Raw genomic sequence first — 15,530 nt, 5'->3', positions numbered from 1 at the left:
TACAGGTCAGGGTAATATGATTCAGTAGGCAGTTTCAAACTGCACGCTACAGGTAAACTTCTTATGGATATTAGTTACAGCATGGGATTGATTCTGGACAGTGTGACATCTGGAAAACTCATTTAAAATGTGCCATTATGCTGAACTGTATGGATGACAGCATAAGAAACTAACTGGAGTGAACCGTAGGTATGACACATGTTAAAGTTTATGGTTCAGTAATGTGGATATAATATCTCTTTTGAATGTAGTACATATGCCGTCGTCGGTACAGCACAAACACACTGCAGCCATCAGAGATAGTGCTTCATATTGTGCTTATTAAAAAAAAAAGTCCAGCTTGTTCTGTGGACACAACCATTGCATTATATTCTTATTATATACATCAAGGACACACGGAGAATAACAGTCAGAAATTGAGTTTCAGCATAGCTTTGCTTTATTTTTCTTCCTGAAAAGATCCGTTTTCAATTCAACTCAAGTAACCTCTGGAATAACTGCTATTCTGTGTAAAAAGCAGCTTCCAAGACCACCATCAACGTGAAATGAAATGAAAAGAAAAACTATTCAAATATGGACAAATTAAACAAGCTTGAAACATAACATGGCCTCTATCCCAGCATGAGAGGGAGACACAGACGGTGAGCGTAGAGATCTGTTGAAATCTGTGAGTTCAGTGTTTCTGTAATGCCCACTGATTAGTTTTCTGCGAGTCACAAGGTTTGATTTAGACGAACAAAGAAGAACAAAAGTACAGACGATTTTTTAAGACGACTCAAACTTGTTGGGGACAGAAAAGTGGCTTCGACCCTTGTGATGGAGCAAACTGGATTAAGTTCATCTCCATGAAGGGAGATTTAAAAAAATCTGTTGTTTCACGTGTTCGGCATTCCACAATCATTGCCTTTGAGCAGACTGTCTCTATCAGAGGCTGATAGAAGAACATATTATATAACATATTCCTGATGCAGGCCAGTATTCCCCTCACCTCTACATGACCTCTGAAACTGGTCTCTGCCTGTCTGAGGGCGCTGAGACACAGTGGAAAAGTCAAGACTGAACCATCTTTTTATGGGGATCGAAGATATAGCGCTTGAAATGCAAGTGAATGATAACGGGCTGGGAATCAGTTTTAGGCTCCTCTTCATTCGTTGGTCCACCTTTGGTTCCACCCTTCCCTTTCTTCTTAGAGCTGGAGGATAACACCTGCTTGGTTTCTGGGCAAAGGCCCTCTGAAGAGAAGATAAATAGGCAGGTCAAGTAAAAAAACAAAAGAAAAAAAAACATTATATAAATAGATCCCCTTATGTAATAAATCTAGATTATAACTTATATCATGTATGTCACTTGGGTCAACCTAATCATCTAAGTGTAGGTATATGTAATGCTTGATAGAGATCTTTTCTTTCTGGTTATGTGGCAGCTACTGGATCTGTGCTGGAGCCTGTTCAGTGTGCTGACCTCGAGATCAACTGATGCCTCCATCCTCCTGATGTAACTGATGAAGATGTGCAGTGAAACAGTTGCTCCTCTTGCTCGGGCCTCGTTCTCAGCCACACCGAGCCGTTCTCCTGAAAGCTGAGCTCATGCATGCACTGCCGATTTTTCTATGCCATCGTGTCGACCCCTTTCGGCTCTCTCTGTGTATGCGCCTGCTTGTTTGCCGTTTTGCACGAGGAAAGTAAGAAATGTTCTGGGTTCACTGCTTTACACGCTGGCTGTCTGACCTCACGTTCAACGGCGCCAGCATTCTTCTTGTTATCGTTATGCCAATGTAAGGGTTGTTATGGTTGCAGCGCAGACAGAAATCTCTTCTCGTTATCTACGACCAGCTGAACATGTCCGTTTACCACCACGGAACAAGTTCACACGCTCAGACTGAAATTATTTGTGTTCAGATACGGATGCACTTTTACACGTTTGTGCTCAAATACATTTCTAGGCATTTGTGTTAGAATGAAAATGCTGCACAGACTTAAAGAGAAAAGGGTCGCTGAAGCCGAAAGAATCAAGCTAAGCGCATGTGAAGCATTACGTGTTCATCAGACAGGGTCCAACATCACACCCAATCAGCAGCAAATATAGGTATGAATTGGCTTTGGTGGAAAAAAAATAAAATAGGGTCAGTAGCCAAGTTGGCAAGTTTATTTTGGAGGAGCAGTAAATAGTATGAAGAAATGATAAACGTACCGTCCCCCTAAATTAAACTGACAGAAAGTGACCAAACACTCTCTAATACCAGCTTCTCAAAAGGTGCAGATTTACTGCATTTGTTTGTTAGAGTAAAATTCATATTTTGGGGTTAAGCAATATGATGAATTTGATGACATCACCTTGGGGTCGAGGTAATGTTTTTGGACATTTGTCAACCAAACCATGAAATGAATAATAGAGGCAAACAGATGTAGACAAGCAGGTAACAGAAATAGTTAGTAGTTAGTTGCGGCCCAAGAAATAATGCATGTCATGAGCAGTAGGTATGGAGAACAGAAAGCAACGTCTGCATGAAAGAAGATACTCCTACACATTTATACAAGCCTAAAGAAAGGTGCAAATATAAAGCTTGCAAAAGGCTTAACTACCATAAAGCAATACTTCAGAGTTAAAATGTCATCAGTGAAGGTTAGATTGACACGAGCAATAAAGTACTTTCTGTACCCAGACATGTCTGTACTCAGACATATGGCAGTATCAATGATGTGACCAACACCTTATGAGCAGAATAGTGCCATCTTTGGCCCAAATGTCGACAGGGAGTCGGATGAACACCACTGGATGTTTATATTATGTCCACGCTCTAAGATGTGTGCATTAGTACGTCTGAGACTTAAGTGAGGCAGTGAAGAGGATGTAGGTGAGGTTCTCTTTCTAAATGTTTTTGTTTTCTCTTCCCTCCCAGTGTGGAGCAGTGGGTTCGGAGCAACAGAAGGTAAAATAAACATGGAACAGACTTCCCCCGGAACACAGGCAATCCCCAGAGGAATCCTGGGAATGTGGCTCAGGATGTCAGGCCTACCACTCTTACCGCATCCTGAACACTGTCCGCAGAGCCCCGACGTCCAAGGAAAGAAAGAGAAAGTGCTCTGGGTGTGTGTATTGATGAAGAGGGAGACTTTTCTATGCAACATTATCTCCCTGCCTCCCTTTAACAGTGTCAGCGGTCTGAGCACTGGTGTGACAGACGTGAAGGGACAATAACTTCTCACCTCATGGGATCCTTACCTTGTACTCGGATCTTGAACTTCCCGCTCTGCCCAAATCCACCCTCGATAACGCCAGTCTCGCCTGTCGACAGAATGACCTTCAACCCCACAAAGAGCTGGAGGTTGGTCTCCTTCTTGAAGAGGCTGCGGCCGATCACAGTGTAATCGTCGGTCACCTGAGCACGAGAGAGAGAGTAAGAAACAGCGTTAGAAGCTGCAAAAGTGACATGTGATCCAGTTATGATTGTGAAAATACCACAATGTGTTTGGTTGGATCTCATTTTTCCTTCCTCTTATGTCTAGATCTTGTGTGTTGTCAGTCACCATTTCATTCACTCGTTGTGGCAGATTGCGGAAGAAGAGCTGATCCTCAGTCTGTACCCTCACCAACTGTACCGCTCACCCTAGGACACATTCCTCGAGGTCCGCCGCCTGGCTGTCTAGCACTCCCTTTCATCCTGCGCATTTTATGCTAGATTTGTTTGTATTTCTTTCTTATCATCCATCACTAAGTCGATCTAACCCGCCACTAATCTGATAACATGAGGGCACCGCTCTGTCTCCAACTTACCCCCCACCGCCAGCTCTTCCTCTCTCTTCTGCCTAACCCTCATTCATTCTTGAACATTTGACCCAGACCCAGCCCCTCAAGCGTGACTGATGCATTGATAAAAAAAAATACAGTTGCTGTACATGTCTGACAGACCGTATTAATTGGGACTGGTTGAGACCGTCATATCTCAACAATGCCAGTAATGTTCTTTTGCAAAAGGGAATTCTTAAATCTTGAAACATAACTGCCTGTTTCTTGGAGACGAATGTAGCGTCACGCGACCACGGTCTGACCTCTCGCACATGCTGCTCGACTCCTGAGTGACTGACTGGAGCTGTCGACAGCCTGAGGTGCTAACAGCAGGAAACTAGTTCACACACTTGACCCATGACCTGAGTCTGACCCTGCACAAGGGTATACATAGAGGAGCTTAACTGTACAGCGCAGAATGACAACAACCACAGTCGTACCCACAGATGAAAACACAAACATGGAGAAGTCGGCGGGTGTTGACTTTTTGAAAAATTCCCCAAAACAAAAACATTCGATAAGATGAGATATGGATCGGATGGTATTAACTGGAGCGCGGGATTTTGGAACAGAACGTAACAGCAGTAAGAACAGAGGAAAAATCATTACTGCATTTGTGAGAGAGAGAGAAAGAAGCTGAGCCAGAGAGAAGAGGCGGGTTAACTCACACAGACATGTGGGTATTCCTGTGCCACTCAGGTGTGTCCAAACAGTGCCAGCCTCTGACAGCTAGACAGGGCTAGTGGCGTCAGTTGGCCACCCAGGCACGCCTCTGTGTCACAGCACATGTGAAGGCATGCATACCTATCCGTGCCTCACTCAGTGATCACCAGGGCTGCGTGTGCATGCTTGTTTGTGTGTGCCTGTTTATGTACAATAGGAGCTCTGTCTAGAGACACGGTCCAGTGGCAACAGCAATGACAAACATCCAAAGAAGAATCACAGCCAAAAGGAGTACGTAAGGTGATGGAGGGCCGAGGAGCACGGGCAAACCACAAGGGTAAACAGAGAGGATGACGGTGAGGAAAAGACCTTTTGAGATAGTCTGCTGAGTGACCCACTCACCCTTTCCACCTGTCCCTCCTTGTGTTTCGTCTTGTAGATGCGCAGATGAGGCAGGGCAGTCTCAGCATAGCCTTTATCTTCAAACCCCTGGAGCAGACGACCCTGGAACGCCAAGCGGCATGCATTGGCGTGGATGTCCGTGTCCAACTTTGAACCAATCACCAGGCAGAGTGAGGGGCATGTGACCTGCCTATCAAACTCCAACAAGGCCCATTGCTCTGGCTCAGGTCCTGGACTCGCCTTTCCCTGATTGGTGACGTATTCATCCTGGTAGAAGTACTCCCTCTCCAAGGTGAAGGGTGTATCCAGCGAGCAGGGTTGAGATGGAGGTGGAGTAGTGTCCGAGGGCACCTCTGAGGCACCGTCAGGCGGCAGACCAAAGAAGGTCACCCTCGCCATGACTGTCTCATGACCCATGGTGATGTGGAACTTAGCACGGGTGGCAAGAGAGCCCTTGAAGTAGCCTATCTTCCTCACAGAGATGACGGCTGCATAGAGGGAGCGCAGGGACCCTGGGGTGCACACCACACCCCGCTCTAACAGTTTGGGGTCAAACTGTGTCACACACACACCCACACGATCCCCCTGCATGGCCCCCAGCACCGGCTTCCGAAACATCTGCACCGACTTTATCTTCTTGGTCACCTGATGCCAGAGAGAATAGGGATACAATAAATACCACATAAATACTATCTATTCATTTAACATTTAAAACATAGAAACTATACAACAAATACAGCATGACATAAATACAGTGCAAAGATTCTTATAATATATTTAAGGGAGAGGCCCTATAGAGGACTAGAGAGAGTTTGTTCCAATTACATGCATTTACAGTACAGTCATTAAATATGCAGCTGTGCAATCATATTAGAATACAGTTTTCAATAATATCTAGCAACATAATTGTGCTTGGTTTCGTTTGATCTGTAAATGTCCAAGCTAATCACAAGAACACAGACAAACATTTAAAACATGCCTGTCCATCTACCTATGATGATGACTATGATTGTTTTTGTTGTCTCCTATAAACTGACCAAGCCAACAGTGGTGGCACAGATCAAGACTTTGCAACAAATGTTAATTTAGCCATTTGCTGCCACCAAGAGGTAAACATGAGAAATGCAGACAAAACTGCTGAGCCTGGCTGAAAGTGTGCATCTGGTCTAAATTACCAAATGCCTTTGCTTCCATCCCACCCCGTCCCCTCATCCTGCCCTCACATTAAACTGACACATCCTCTGTACCCACATCCCTCCCTCTGTCCAGGTCAATTCTCAACCTCCAAATCTCTGTAGTTACAAAAGCATTTCCAGCACTCTGGTATGTTACCTGCCAGTAAATATCAGAGGTTCAAAATCCGTCCCATTTTGGGAGCATACCTTAAGTGCTGGGATTTCCACTGTGTCATTGACAGCCAGTGACCCCTGCAGGATGGTTCCAGTCATGACTGTTCCCTGACCGCGGATGGAGAAGCAATGGTCCACAGCCATCAGGAGGTCACCTCTGCTGTCTCTCTGAGGGAGATATGTCTGTTTCTTCAAAAGCTGAGACCACCAACAGGGCAAGAAGAAAGACACATTGATTTATACACACAAAAGATGACAGCTGTCATAATACAGCAAGGTAACATATGGAACCCGATAAAAGGGAAGCATTAATTAGATCCATATCCAGCCAGTGGATATAACTGTCATGACTACCCAAACACTGCTGATCACACACCATCTCTCTTTTCTAAGTGTATAAATACTAGATACTGCAATTTTTCTAAATTGGCTGTAGGTGTCGATGTGAGCGTCTCTATGTATCAGCCCTGTGACAGTCTGGCGACCTGTCCAGGTGACCCTGAACAGGGTAAGCGGTTACAGATAATGGATATATGGATGGATAGATGGATGTTATGCATTTATGTAAAACATAAATGTTTTTAAATATTAAAATCTGTGTGATCCCATCTCCCACTGCTTTTCTCTCACTATCAACATAAAGCCGTAACCAGCACCATTTTTTAACTGCAGTACATACTATACTAACTATATACTTTGTTTACCGGACAAAGAAAGTATTATGTTGTTAGTTTCAGTTGTGTGAACACAGTAGAGGACCTGCTTTACTGTTTAACCGCCACTCGAATAATGCCAGCTGAATAACGCCACTTGTTCATAAGTGAGAACTTATGTGCTCTTTTGAGCCAAATTAGTAACAATGGAGGGGAACCAGAGTGTTTCCAGACTTAACCTCTATTAACTCTGGCACTCCATGTGGCTCCTCTGTGTCAGGAGACTCCGGGCCCCCAGGCTTCGCTGCCACAGCAATCACTGGACATTCCTTAAATCTGGCCAACAGAAAAACAGTCATATTGAAATTACTTCATACTTTGATGTTGAAGTAATGATTAGAGATATTGATAAAGTTACTTGAAATGAAGAAAAAAAAGTGCGTCCGACAGACAGACTGCTGGAATGCACAGAGGGAGACAGAATGTGTAAAGAATGGGGAAATCAACAAGAGATTCAACCCTTGGCTACTGGGAGCGAATGGGATGGCCTAGCTGACTTAGTTGTCTGGGTTTCCACACAATCACAATTTATTCTTTGACTTGTAAAAAAATGCAAACCTGGTGCTCTCAAGGGTTTTGTGCAGTCTCTTGGTCATTTTCTCAATGGCACTCTGTCGTTTGTTGGGTGGCAGTAGGTCGACTTTGTTCAGGATGACCACCATGCGAGGGCAGGTAAGCTCTCCTATCAGCAGACACTCTGCAGTCTGAGTCTGCACCCCTTTCACCACGTCCACCACCAGCATCATCAGGTCAATGATTTGGGCCCCTAGAGAGAGTGGAAAACGCCACATATTACTGACATGGAAGAAACACTGTTTTGAATCAGAACAACGCAATAAATTGCTCGTAAGGACATTCCAGCTTTCCCGTTGTGCACCTATAAAAAGATGTAAGGACTAGTGAATAGAGACTACAAAGCCGACGACAGCAGCACAAACAGGAATGGACACAGATACCCAAAAATAACAGTAGAACAAGAAGAGAAATTACAGGAGGGGTGCTCAAAAGCAAAGAGAGAGTAAAAGGCTAGAGGGTTGAAACCAGAGCTGCAGCTCACTTGGTTGTCTTCCCTTTACCTCTTTTCTTTTCCTGACTTTGGCAGTCTCTCTTTCCTGTGTTCCCCTCTGTTCTCTCCTTCTATTTGGCTCCCTCTCTTTCCTGTGCTCTTCCCACTTGGGACAGGAGGGGAAGTTTAATGCTTACCCCAATCCCCATACTTTCCTTCCTCCCTAATCTACAGCATGTGCCACCCCACCGGCTCATAGGGTCCATTTAGTGTGTTGGTTACACGACACAGCAACATTCATTGTTGAGTGCCTCTATCCTGATTTAATACCATTACTTCCACCAATGTCTGTTTATCTCATAACGTAAGTTGAACAAGTCTGATGCTGGTTGTTCATTTGCTTGACAAATGAGAAAGACTATAATAGAAAACAGGTAATGGAGACAGTGTCCCTCTGAGTAAGTGTCATCAGTATCTGCACTGAAGACTACAGTAGTTATTTCTCCTCATACTCCCAACCATCCAAGTCAATGAGGGTTGCAACTAACGATCACAATCTGTTGTTATTTTATCTGTTGATTATTTACTCAATTAATTGATTAATTGTTTTGGTTTAAAAAAAAAAGCCCAAGATGACTTGTAATGTGCACAACTCAAAGATATAAAAAATCTGTCACAGGGGTCTAAAGTAACCAGAAAATATTCACATTACGAAACTAGATTGCAATTAATTTAATACTTGACATCTAATCGACTCTTTTCTGCAGCTCTTAGTGCAATAGAAAGGCGCCCTCTGCTGGATAGGTCAGATGTGTGTGTGCGATAAATGAGGATGTAGTGTAAACAGCATCCTACTGTGACTGCAGCATTTAGTCAGTCAGTACAGGGTGGGACATGTGATAACGTGATAGCACATCATCTTGTGCTCTCTTGTGACGTTAGACACACTGGTACTAATACCTCAAACACTTTCATATTGTTACTGATACACACACACCACCAATGTGTTTGTGTTGATTGAGCCTAGAACACATTTGTATTTTATAGTTGTTGTTTTTTGTGGGGTTTCTCACAAAAATTGCTTCCTTAACTTTGTTGGCAAAAAAAATAATGAAAAGACTTAAGCAATATGAGGGTAGCTATCAGCTTGAATCAGCAACTATTGGTATATCAGGTCGACATCTGACAGTATCCTATGTGTTTAACGTAAAAAACAGTTCATAATTCAGACAGCTCACCCCCAATGATAGTCCGAATAAGAGATGCGTGTCCTGGGCAATCTACCAGGGTGAACTGCAGGCTGTCGTACTGCTGCTGGCCCCCGCTGTCCCGCAGGTGACCCGGAAGATCCACAGTGAAGGAGGAGAAGCCGAGGTCCAGCGTGATGCCTCTCTCCCGGGACTGCGGGTTCTTGTCGAAAGCAGCCGTGGAGGCGGTGCTGCTCAGCGCCCTGGCGAGCGACGTCTTCCCGCTGTCGACATGGCCGAGCACGCCGACGTTGAAATTTAACGTTTGGGTGCGACTGCCAGCGGACTCTGACATGTTGACAGTAGTTTGATGCAACGTCAGTGTTGTCGATGTGCGTAATAACTAGCAGCTGGACCTTGAACTCGCTTCCAACGGAATTATATGCCGTCGACAATCTTTCCCTTCGTCGACATCCGCTGAATAACCCGCGAATACATCCAACAACGAGCTGTTTTAATTAGTTTACAACATAAAGACACATGTATAAAACTTTAACGTTACTTCGGCATGAGCATGGTTGAGAGAAACGGCTTTGCTGTCAGTGCAATTCATCCCGAGGACAACATGCTAAAGCGGAACCTTTGTTCGGTAGTTAAAAAAAAAATAATAAAAAAAATAATAAGTTAAAAACTGAAATAATAACTCGTTGGTTAAAGCCTCATTGTAAATAATTGCCGACTAGATGAACCCTCAATGTCTGTTTAGTTCTGTATTCATCTGAAGATTGTATTTATACTTGACAAGTTTCTATCAGTTTCTAGTACGACCAAACAACGGGAACGTAACCGGAAATTAATGGGCGGGTTTTTTCGTTGGAAATGATTGACATGCATTTTAGCCAATTAATATGCCGCTTCAGTTGACAATATCCAATGGTTTCACTGAATAGTCTAAATGGGCGGTAACGTTGCTTGAAAGGTATCACTTCCGCTCATTTTCCCTAGTTACCCACATGGAAACCGATCTCCCTGTGTTTTGAGTTTCGGCGCCGTTTGTGGCGGTGAGAAGTTATCTGAGGCACAGGTTTGATTTTCTACACCATAGACCTTGCAGTTTTTTTTACATAACACATTTGTAAAGAAGCAGTAGCAATGAAGATCGAGGAGGTAAAGAGCACTACAAAAACTCAGCGGATCGCCACTCACAGTCATGTTAAAGGACTCGGGCTAGACGAGGCCGGGATTGCTAAACAAACAGCATGCGGTCTAGTCGGCCAGGAGGCTGCAAGAGAGGTACAATTCATGTTTCACCGCAACTACGGTATTCTTGTATTGTTTATGAGGGGTGAATTCGAGAGCTGAGGAGGTTTTTTGTTGTTGTTGCGTGGATGATTTCGCTCATTTCAGGCGGTCAGGTGCACGAACAAGCTAGTTCCGTTAGCACTGTGGTGTCGCTGTTACTCCGGTTGGAAGAGAGAGTCCACTAAATAAGTAACATTCATTCATATTTGGGAAAAATATACAATTTTAAACGTTTTATTTGTAGAGTCCTTACCAAGTCAGCATATAAACGAAATGCATTGATGAGTGGAAAACGCATGGATTGTACATGCTGTATAGACAAACAATATTAGCCCTCATGGTGATTGTATTGAACTATGGAGGACATTTATTCATACACAAGAAATCGAGGTGTTAAAATGGAATCTAAAACAAAAAGTATCCGCAGTCTGTCACCATTCAGTGACCAGACCAGGTTCAAAATGTGTGAATGGATGTAGACATCTAGTCATTATGATGCTCTGATTTCCAGGCTAAGGAGACACCTGACTGTGGGGATGCATTGCTGTCTAAACGACAGTAGCACAGATGATAGAATGACCAGGGGTTAATGCAGTATGGGGGCATGGCAGGGATACAATCAGCTACTTGTACTGCAGCCAAGTGCTGTTTACATGTTACCATTGCCAATATAGAGCATAATACTACAATCCTTTTTTTCCCCAATCCTTTTTTCCCCCACTCTTCAGGCTTGTGGCATCATTGTCGATCTCATCCGATCAAAGAAGATGGCAGGACGGGCAGTGTTACTGGCAGGGCCACCCGGTACAGGAAAGGTAAGTGTGAATTGTTTGTTCTCTCGGAGCGCAGCTTAATGCTTAATTTAATTTGGCCTCTTTTATTGTTGCTGCAGATTTTGACTCTTTTCTACTTGTTCCTTTAGACTGCACTCGCCTTGGCTGTAGCACAGGAGTTGGGAAACAAGGTGCCTTTCTGCCCCATGGTTGGCAGCGAGGTCTACTCAACTGAGATTAAAAAAACCGAAGTATTGATGGAGAATTTCAGGAGAGCCATTGGTGAGTGTAACTTAAATATGATTTGGCTCCATGGCCAAAAACCAGTCACTGTGACTGAGCTTGTTGTTTTTGATTGTACCATTTTAAATACTGGTTAACAGGTAGTATACAGGTTACAGGTAGTAATGCCAAGAGAAAGCAAGTGTAAAAAAGGAAGGTAAATTCAGATTAAAGTCATATAATCACCAGACTTTATATTGATATTTTCAACTGAAATAAGCCTCAACAGAAAATAAATAACATCAAGGTCTGTGGATTATCCCAACTAAACTTTCTGATTTTCTGGAGGGATGACACCAACTCGCAACCTCAGCAACTAAAACCAAAGCTGTCTGTATGACTAAATACCACTTGGGCTATATGAGGTAAAAAGACTTTTAGTTCCACTACTTTCTTCCATCTCTTGGGACCTTAAATGACCAACATATTCCCTCGGGGAGGAGTCCACGGGAATGAAAAGCAAGGTGCCCTGCACCTCTTTTTGAGCTGAAAGGCGAAACTTGACAGCAGGCATATGAGAATGGTGTTGAGAAGGAAGGAAGGCTGAAGAGGGGGAAGGGGTTTGTCTGACTGCTGATGGTACCTGTCGCAGGGTAGGAAATGGAGCTTAGGTAGAGGGAGAGCCGGTCATCAGCACCTTCGCTCCTCCCCCTAGAACAGGATCCCCAGGGGGGAGGGGGTTTCATTTTGAAGTTGTCATCACTCTGCCGATAAGAGTGCCATGACAGACCCTGCTTTAAGTATTGCTGTCTGACCCTCAGCACAGCGGATCAGCCACCTGTGTGCTGCTCATACTCGGTGCCACCGGCTGCATGAAAGCGGAATAGGAGCGTGATCACGTTACAAGAGATGATGTCCGGACATTTCATGGGCACGTACACACACGTGTTCCCTTCTGTAATAAAATGCATTGTTCAGTAGACTGAAGGATGCAGTGGCTTAGTTGATTATTAGTTGGAATATAAAGGTGCAATTAGGGCTGGGGGGGGGATTGTTAGATGCATCGCGATGCGGTCGTGGACGTTCTGAACCGATTCACAAATGCCAAACATCGATTATTTTTATTCCGTATCGTTTACGGAACGCAAAAGGCCGAACTCGGAAAAAGCAGTGCCCGGACAGTCTGTGGCGTTGCACATAACAGAGACACGCGGCACCAGCTACATTTACACCCATAATGTTTCATTGTTCATGGCTGAAATAAACACTATAATAATAAATAGGTAATTAACCTGTTGATTTTCATAAATTATTTTCACAAAAGAAGGAAGTGACTAGCAAATTCAGGTTTAATTTGTTGCAGCGAGATGCATCGATAATCGGTTTATAATCAAATCGTTGGTCTCGTTGATTCCCACCCTCTCACTCTGCACTGTACATTTGTGTGTGTGTGTGTGCATGACTGTAATATCACCCACATTCAGGACTGCGTATCAAAGAAACAAAGGAGGTGTATGAAGGGGAGGTGACAGAGCTGACCCCCTGTGAGACAGAAAATCCCATGGGTGGCTACGGAAAAACCATCAGCCACGTCATCATCGGTCTGAAGACGGGCAAAGGCACAAAGCAGCTCAAGGTCAGATTGCCAGCTGGAATCTTTCTTAGTTTCTTTCTGATGTATGTAAAGCACCCTGAGATATTTTGCTTGTATTAAAAGTGTAGTGATAATAGTCACTGAATTCATGGGAATTTTAGCTTTTTATTAAGGTACTTCACATTTGCTAAAATATTCATGTGGTTCTCTTTACACCTAACAATAATGTGTATTTTAAATCCAGATTATGGCTTTATTTTATTTCTTAATCTTAAAACTCTCTCAATAAAACACCTTCTTTCTTCCTCCACATGAGTATTCTGACAAACCCTTTTTGTGACCCACAATCCACCTCACTTTCACCGACCAATTAGTACAGACCAGTGTCTTACTTGAAAATCTCTTGTTTTCATTTCTTAGCTGGACCCCAGTATTTATGAGAGTCTTCAGAAAGAGCGTGTGGAAGTGGGGGATGTCATCTACATTGAAGCCAACAGTGGAGCTGTCAAGGTATTGTGCTACACACGTTTTGATCAGCCAATTAAAGTATAAAAATTAAACATTTTGAATAAAAACCTTAAATATTTGTTTAGACCAAAGTTCAGTGTTTTCGGTCCTGCATGTCCTCCTCAACCCTTCATGAGTCAAAGCTCTGCAGCATTTCTACTGTACTGTGGAATGAGCCTCTCTCATTCTATCTCTCCATCTCCCCACAATGCCGCTTTTCCAGCAGCAGGGCTTGTGGCCTGTGTTGACAGGCTACAGGGATGGTTCCTTTAATCAGTGCAGGTGGGCTGGGGGAGCGGGTAGGTTCAAGTCCGAGGCCAAAGAAGGAGGGCTGGACAACACATTTGTTACTGTTGACAGCCGTATCATAACCTGCTTTCTGAAACCCTTTCATCCCTCAGCCGCATGCCTTCCTCTCTAGGATGGACTGGCACCGGGTTCAATCATACACCTGCCTTTCTCCTCCCCCTGCACTGCTTTTTTGTTTAACAAGGGGTCAATTTTCAAATAGTTAACGATACATTTTTGGCACACTGTGTTTGCAGAGACAAGGTCGCTGTGACACGTTTGCTACGGAGTTCGACCTGGAGGCAGAGGAGTATGTGCCGCTGCCCAAAGGTGATGTCCACAAAAAGAAGGAGATAGTCCAAGATGTCACACTGCATGACCTGGATGTTGCAAATGCCAGACCCCAGGTATGTAACTGCAAATGTATTTTAATTGAATATCTGTTTGCATCTTAGAAAATAGATTATCAGTTCTCTAGAGTTAACCCTCATAAACAATTTAAAATAATTGCTCTCTCTTTGATCCCAGGGAGGCCAGGACATTCTGTCCATGATGGGACAATTAATGAAGCCCAAAAAGACAGAAATCACAGGTAAAGAAAAGCTCACATTACCTGCTGGCTTCGCCACTAGTTGCCATTTATTATTTATCCATTCCTGTTTTCTCTCGTATTTTAGATAAGCTGCGTGCTGAGATAAACAAGGTGGTGAACCGCTACATTGACCAAGGTGTGGCTGAGCTCGTACCAGGTGTGCTGTTTGTAGACGAGGTGCACATGCTGGACATCGAATGCTTTACATACCTCCATCGAGCGCTCGAGAGCACCATCGCCCCCATTGTTGTGTTTGCTTCTAACAGGGGAAACTGTTTGATCAGGTAGGAGGTCTAAAATAATGGAAAAAATTCAACAGAATTTAAGATTTAAGATGGGAAGTATTCAAAATGATTTGTTACTCACCAGGGGGACAGAGGACATCAGCTCTCCACACGGGATTCCTCTGGACCTGCTGGACAGAGTCATGATAATCCGCACCATGTTGTACACATCCCAGGAGATGAAGCAGGCGAGTCTCAGCATCAAGGTATCTGCATGTGTGATGCGTGTGCCATCCCTCCATGTGATGCTAATGACATTGTGGTTTGTAGATCATCAAGATCCGCTCTCAGACTGAGGGGATCAATATCAGCGAGGAAGCTCTTTCACACCTGTCAGAGATCGGCACCAAGACCACGCTCAGGTAAGAACATGCATTGTTTAACACTCATTAGAGTGAGGATCGGATGCCACTCCTCCTTACTTTCTGTAAACTGGCTTATACTGTATGTATATGTGTAAGTATAATGAGTAGCTTATTTCCTATTTCCTCACAGGTACGCTGTACAGCTACTGACACCTGCCAGCCTGCTGGGCCGTGTTCAGGGTAAAGAGAATGTGGAGAGGGAGCAGGTAGAGGAAATCAATGAGTTGTTCTACGACGCCAAGTCCTCTGCCAAAATTCTCCAAGATCAGCATCACAAGTTTATGAAATAAAAATCGAATGTGCACCTTTTTTCTTTCACAACCTCTAGGGTCTGGTTCTTCTTCCTTATTTCATGCGTTTCTTTGCGTTTTCCCATCTTTACCCACCACACCATGGCCCACTGTAGTTTCCCGGCCTCATCTACAGTAGTAGTTATTCTCTAATAAAGTTTTATTCATTCCGTTTGTCGATGAAAATAATTTTTTGAATAAAAAGTA

At 43.8% G+C, this 15,530-nt stretch overlaps 2 protein-coding genes across 2 annotated transcripts; one reads left to right on the top strand and one right to left on the bottom strand.

Moving 5' to 3' along the window:
• Positions 1–416: 416 nt before the first annotated feature.
• eefsec (eukaryotic elongation factor, selenocysteine-tRNA-specific) lies at positions 417–9,716 on the bottom strand. The gene is made up of 7 exons (XM_084024603.1): positions 9,158–9,716; positions 7,472–7,679; positions 7,093–7,189; positions 6,234–6,398; positions 4,852–5,496; positions 3,223–3,379; positions 417–1,232 (listed from the first exon to the last, which is right to left on the bottom strand). The coding sequence occupies exons 1-7, from the start codon at positions 9,459–9,461 to the stop codon at positions 1,051–1,053; spliced, it is 1,758 nt and encodes a 585-aa protein (XP_083880729.1). The 5' UTR covers positions 9,462–9,716; the 3' UTR covers positions 417–1,050.
• Positions 9,717–10,124: 408 nt separating this feature from the next.
• On the top strand, positions 10,125–15,479 carry ruvbl1 (RuvB-like AAA ATPase 1). Its single transcript, XM_084020009.1, has 11 exons — positions 10,125–10,399; positions 11,137–11,223; positions 11,331–11,463; positions 12,888–13,039; positions 13,418–13,507; positions 14,050–14,199; positions 14,321–14,384; positions 14,470–14,668; positions 14,754–14,856; positions 14,939–15,030; positions 15,164–15,479. Exons 1-11 carry the CDS (start codon positions 10,259–10,261, stop codon positions 15,321–15,323), a joined length of 1,371 nt encoding a protein of 456 aa, XP_083876135.1. The 5' UTR covers positions 10,125–10,258; the 3' UTR covers positions 15,324–15,479.
• Positions 15,480–15,530: the final 51 nt, after the last annotated feature.

This window comes from Eutrigla gurnardus (assembly GCF_963514095.1).
Source record: "Eutrigla gurnardus genome assembly, chromosome: 2".
In the NCBI taxonomy this organism is placed as follows: domain Eukaryota; kingdom Metazoa; phylum Chordata; class Actinopteri; order Perciformes; family Triglidae; genus Eutrigla; species Eutrigla gurnardus.
Note: the sequence above shows the minus strand (reverse complement) of the source record. Positions and strands in the feature narration are given on the sequence as shown.

Coding starts and splice junctions, on each gene's coding strand:
- eefsec (XM_084024603.1), bottom strand. CDS start 9,461: ATGTCAGAGTCCGCTGGCAGTCGCACCCAAACGTTAAATTTCAACGTC. Junction 7,680..9,157: donor TATTCGGACTATCATTGGGG/GTGAGCTGTCTG, acceptor CACTCTCTCTAG/GGGCCCAAATCATTGACCTG. Junction 1,233..3,222: donor GTTCAAGATCCGAGTACAAG/GTAAGGATCCCA, acceptor TCTTCTCTTCAG/AGGGCCTTTGCCCAGAAACC.
- ruvbl1 (XM_084020009.1), top strand. CDS start 10,259: ATGAAGATCGAGGAGGTAAAGAGCACTACAAAAACTCAGCGGATCGCC. Junction 11,224..11,330: donor GGCCACCCGGTACAGGAAAG/GTAAGTGTGAAT, acceptor TTGTTCCTTTAG/ACTGCACTCGCCTTGGCTGT. Junction 14,857..14,938: donor CATCCCAGGAGATGAAGCAG/GCGAGTCTCAGC, acceptor TGTGGTTTGTAG/ATCATCAAGATCCGCTCTCA.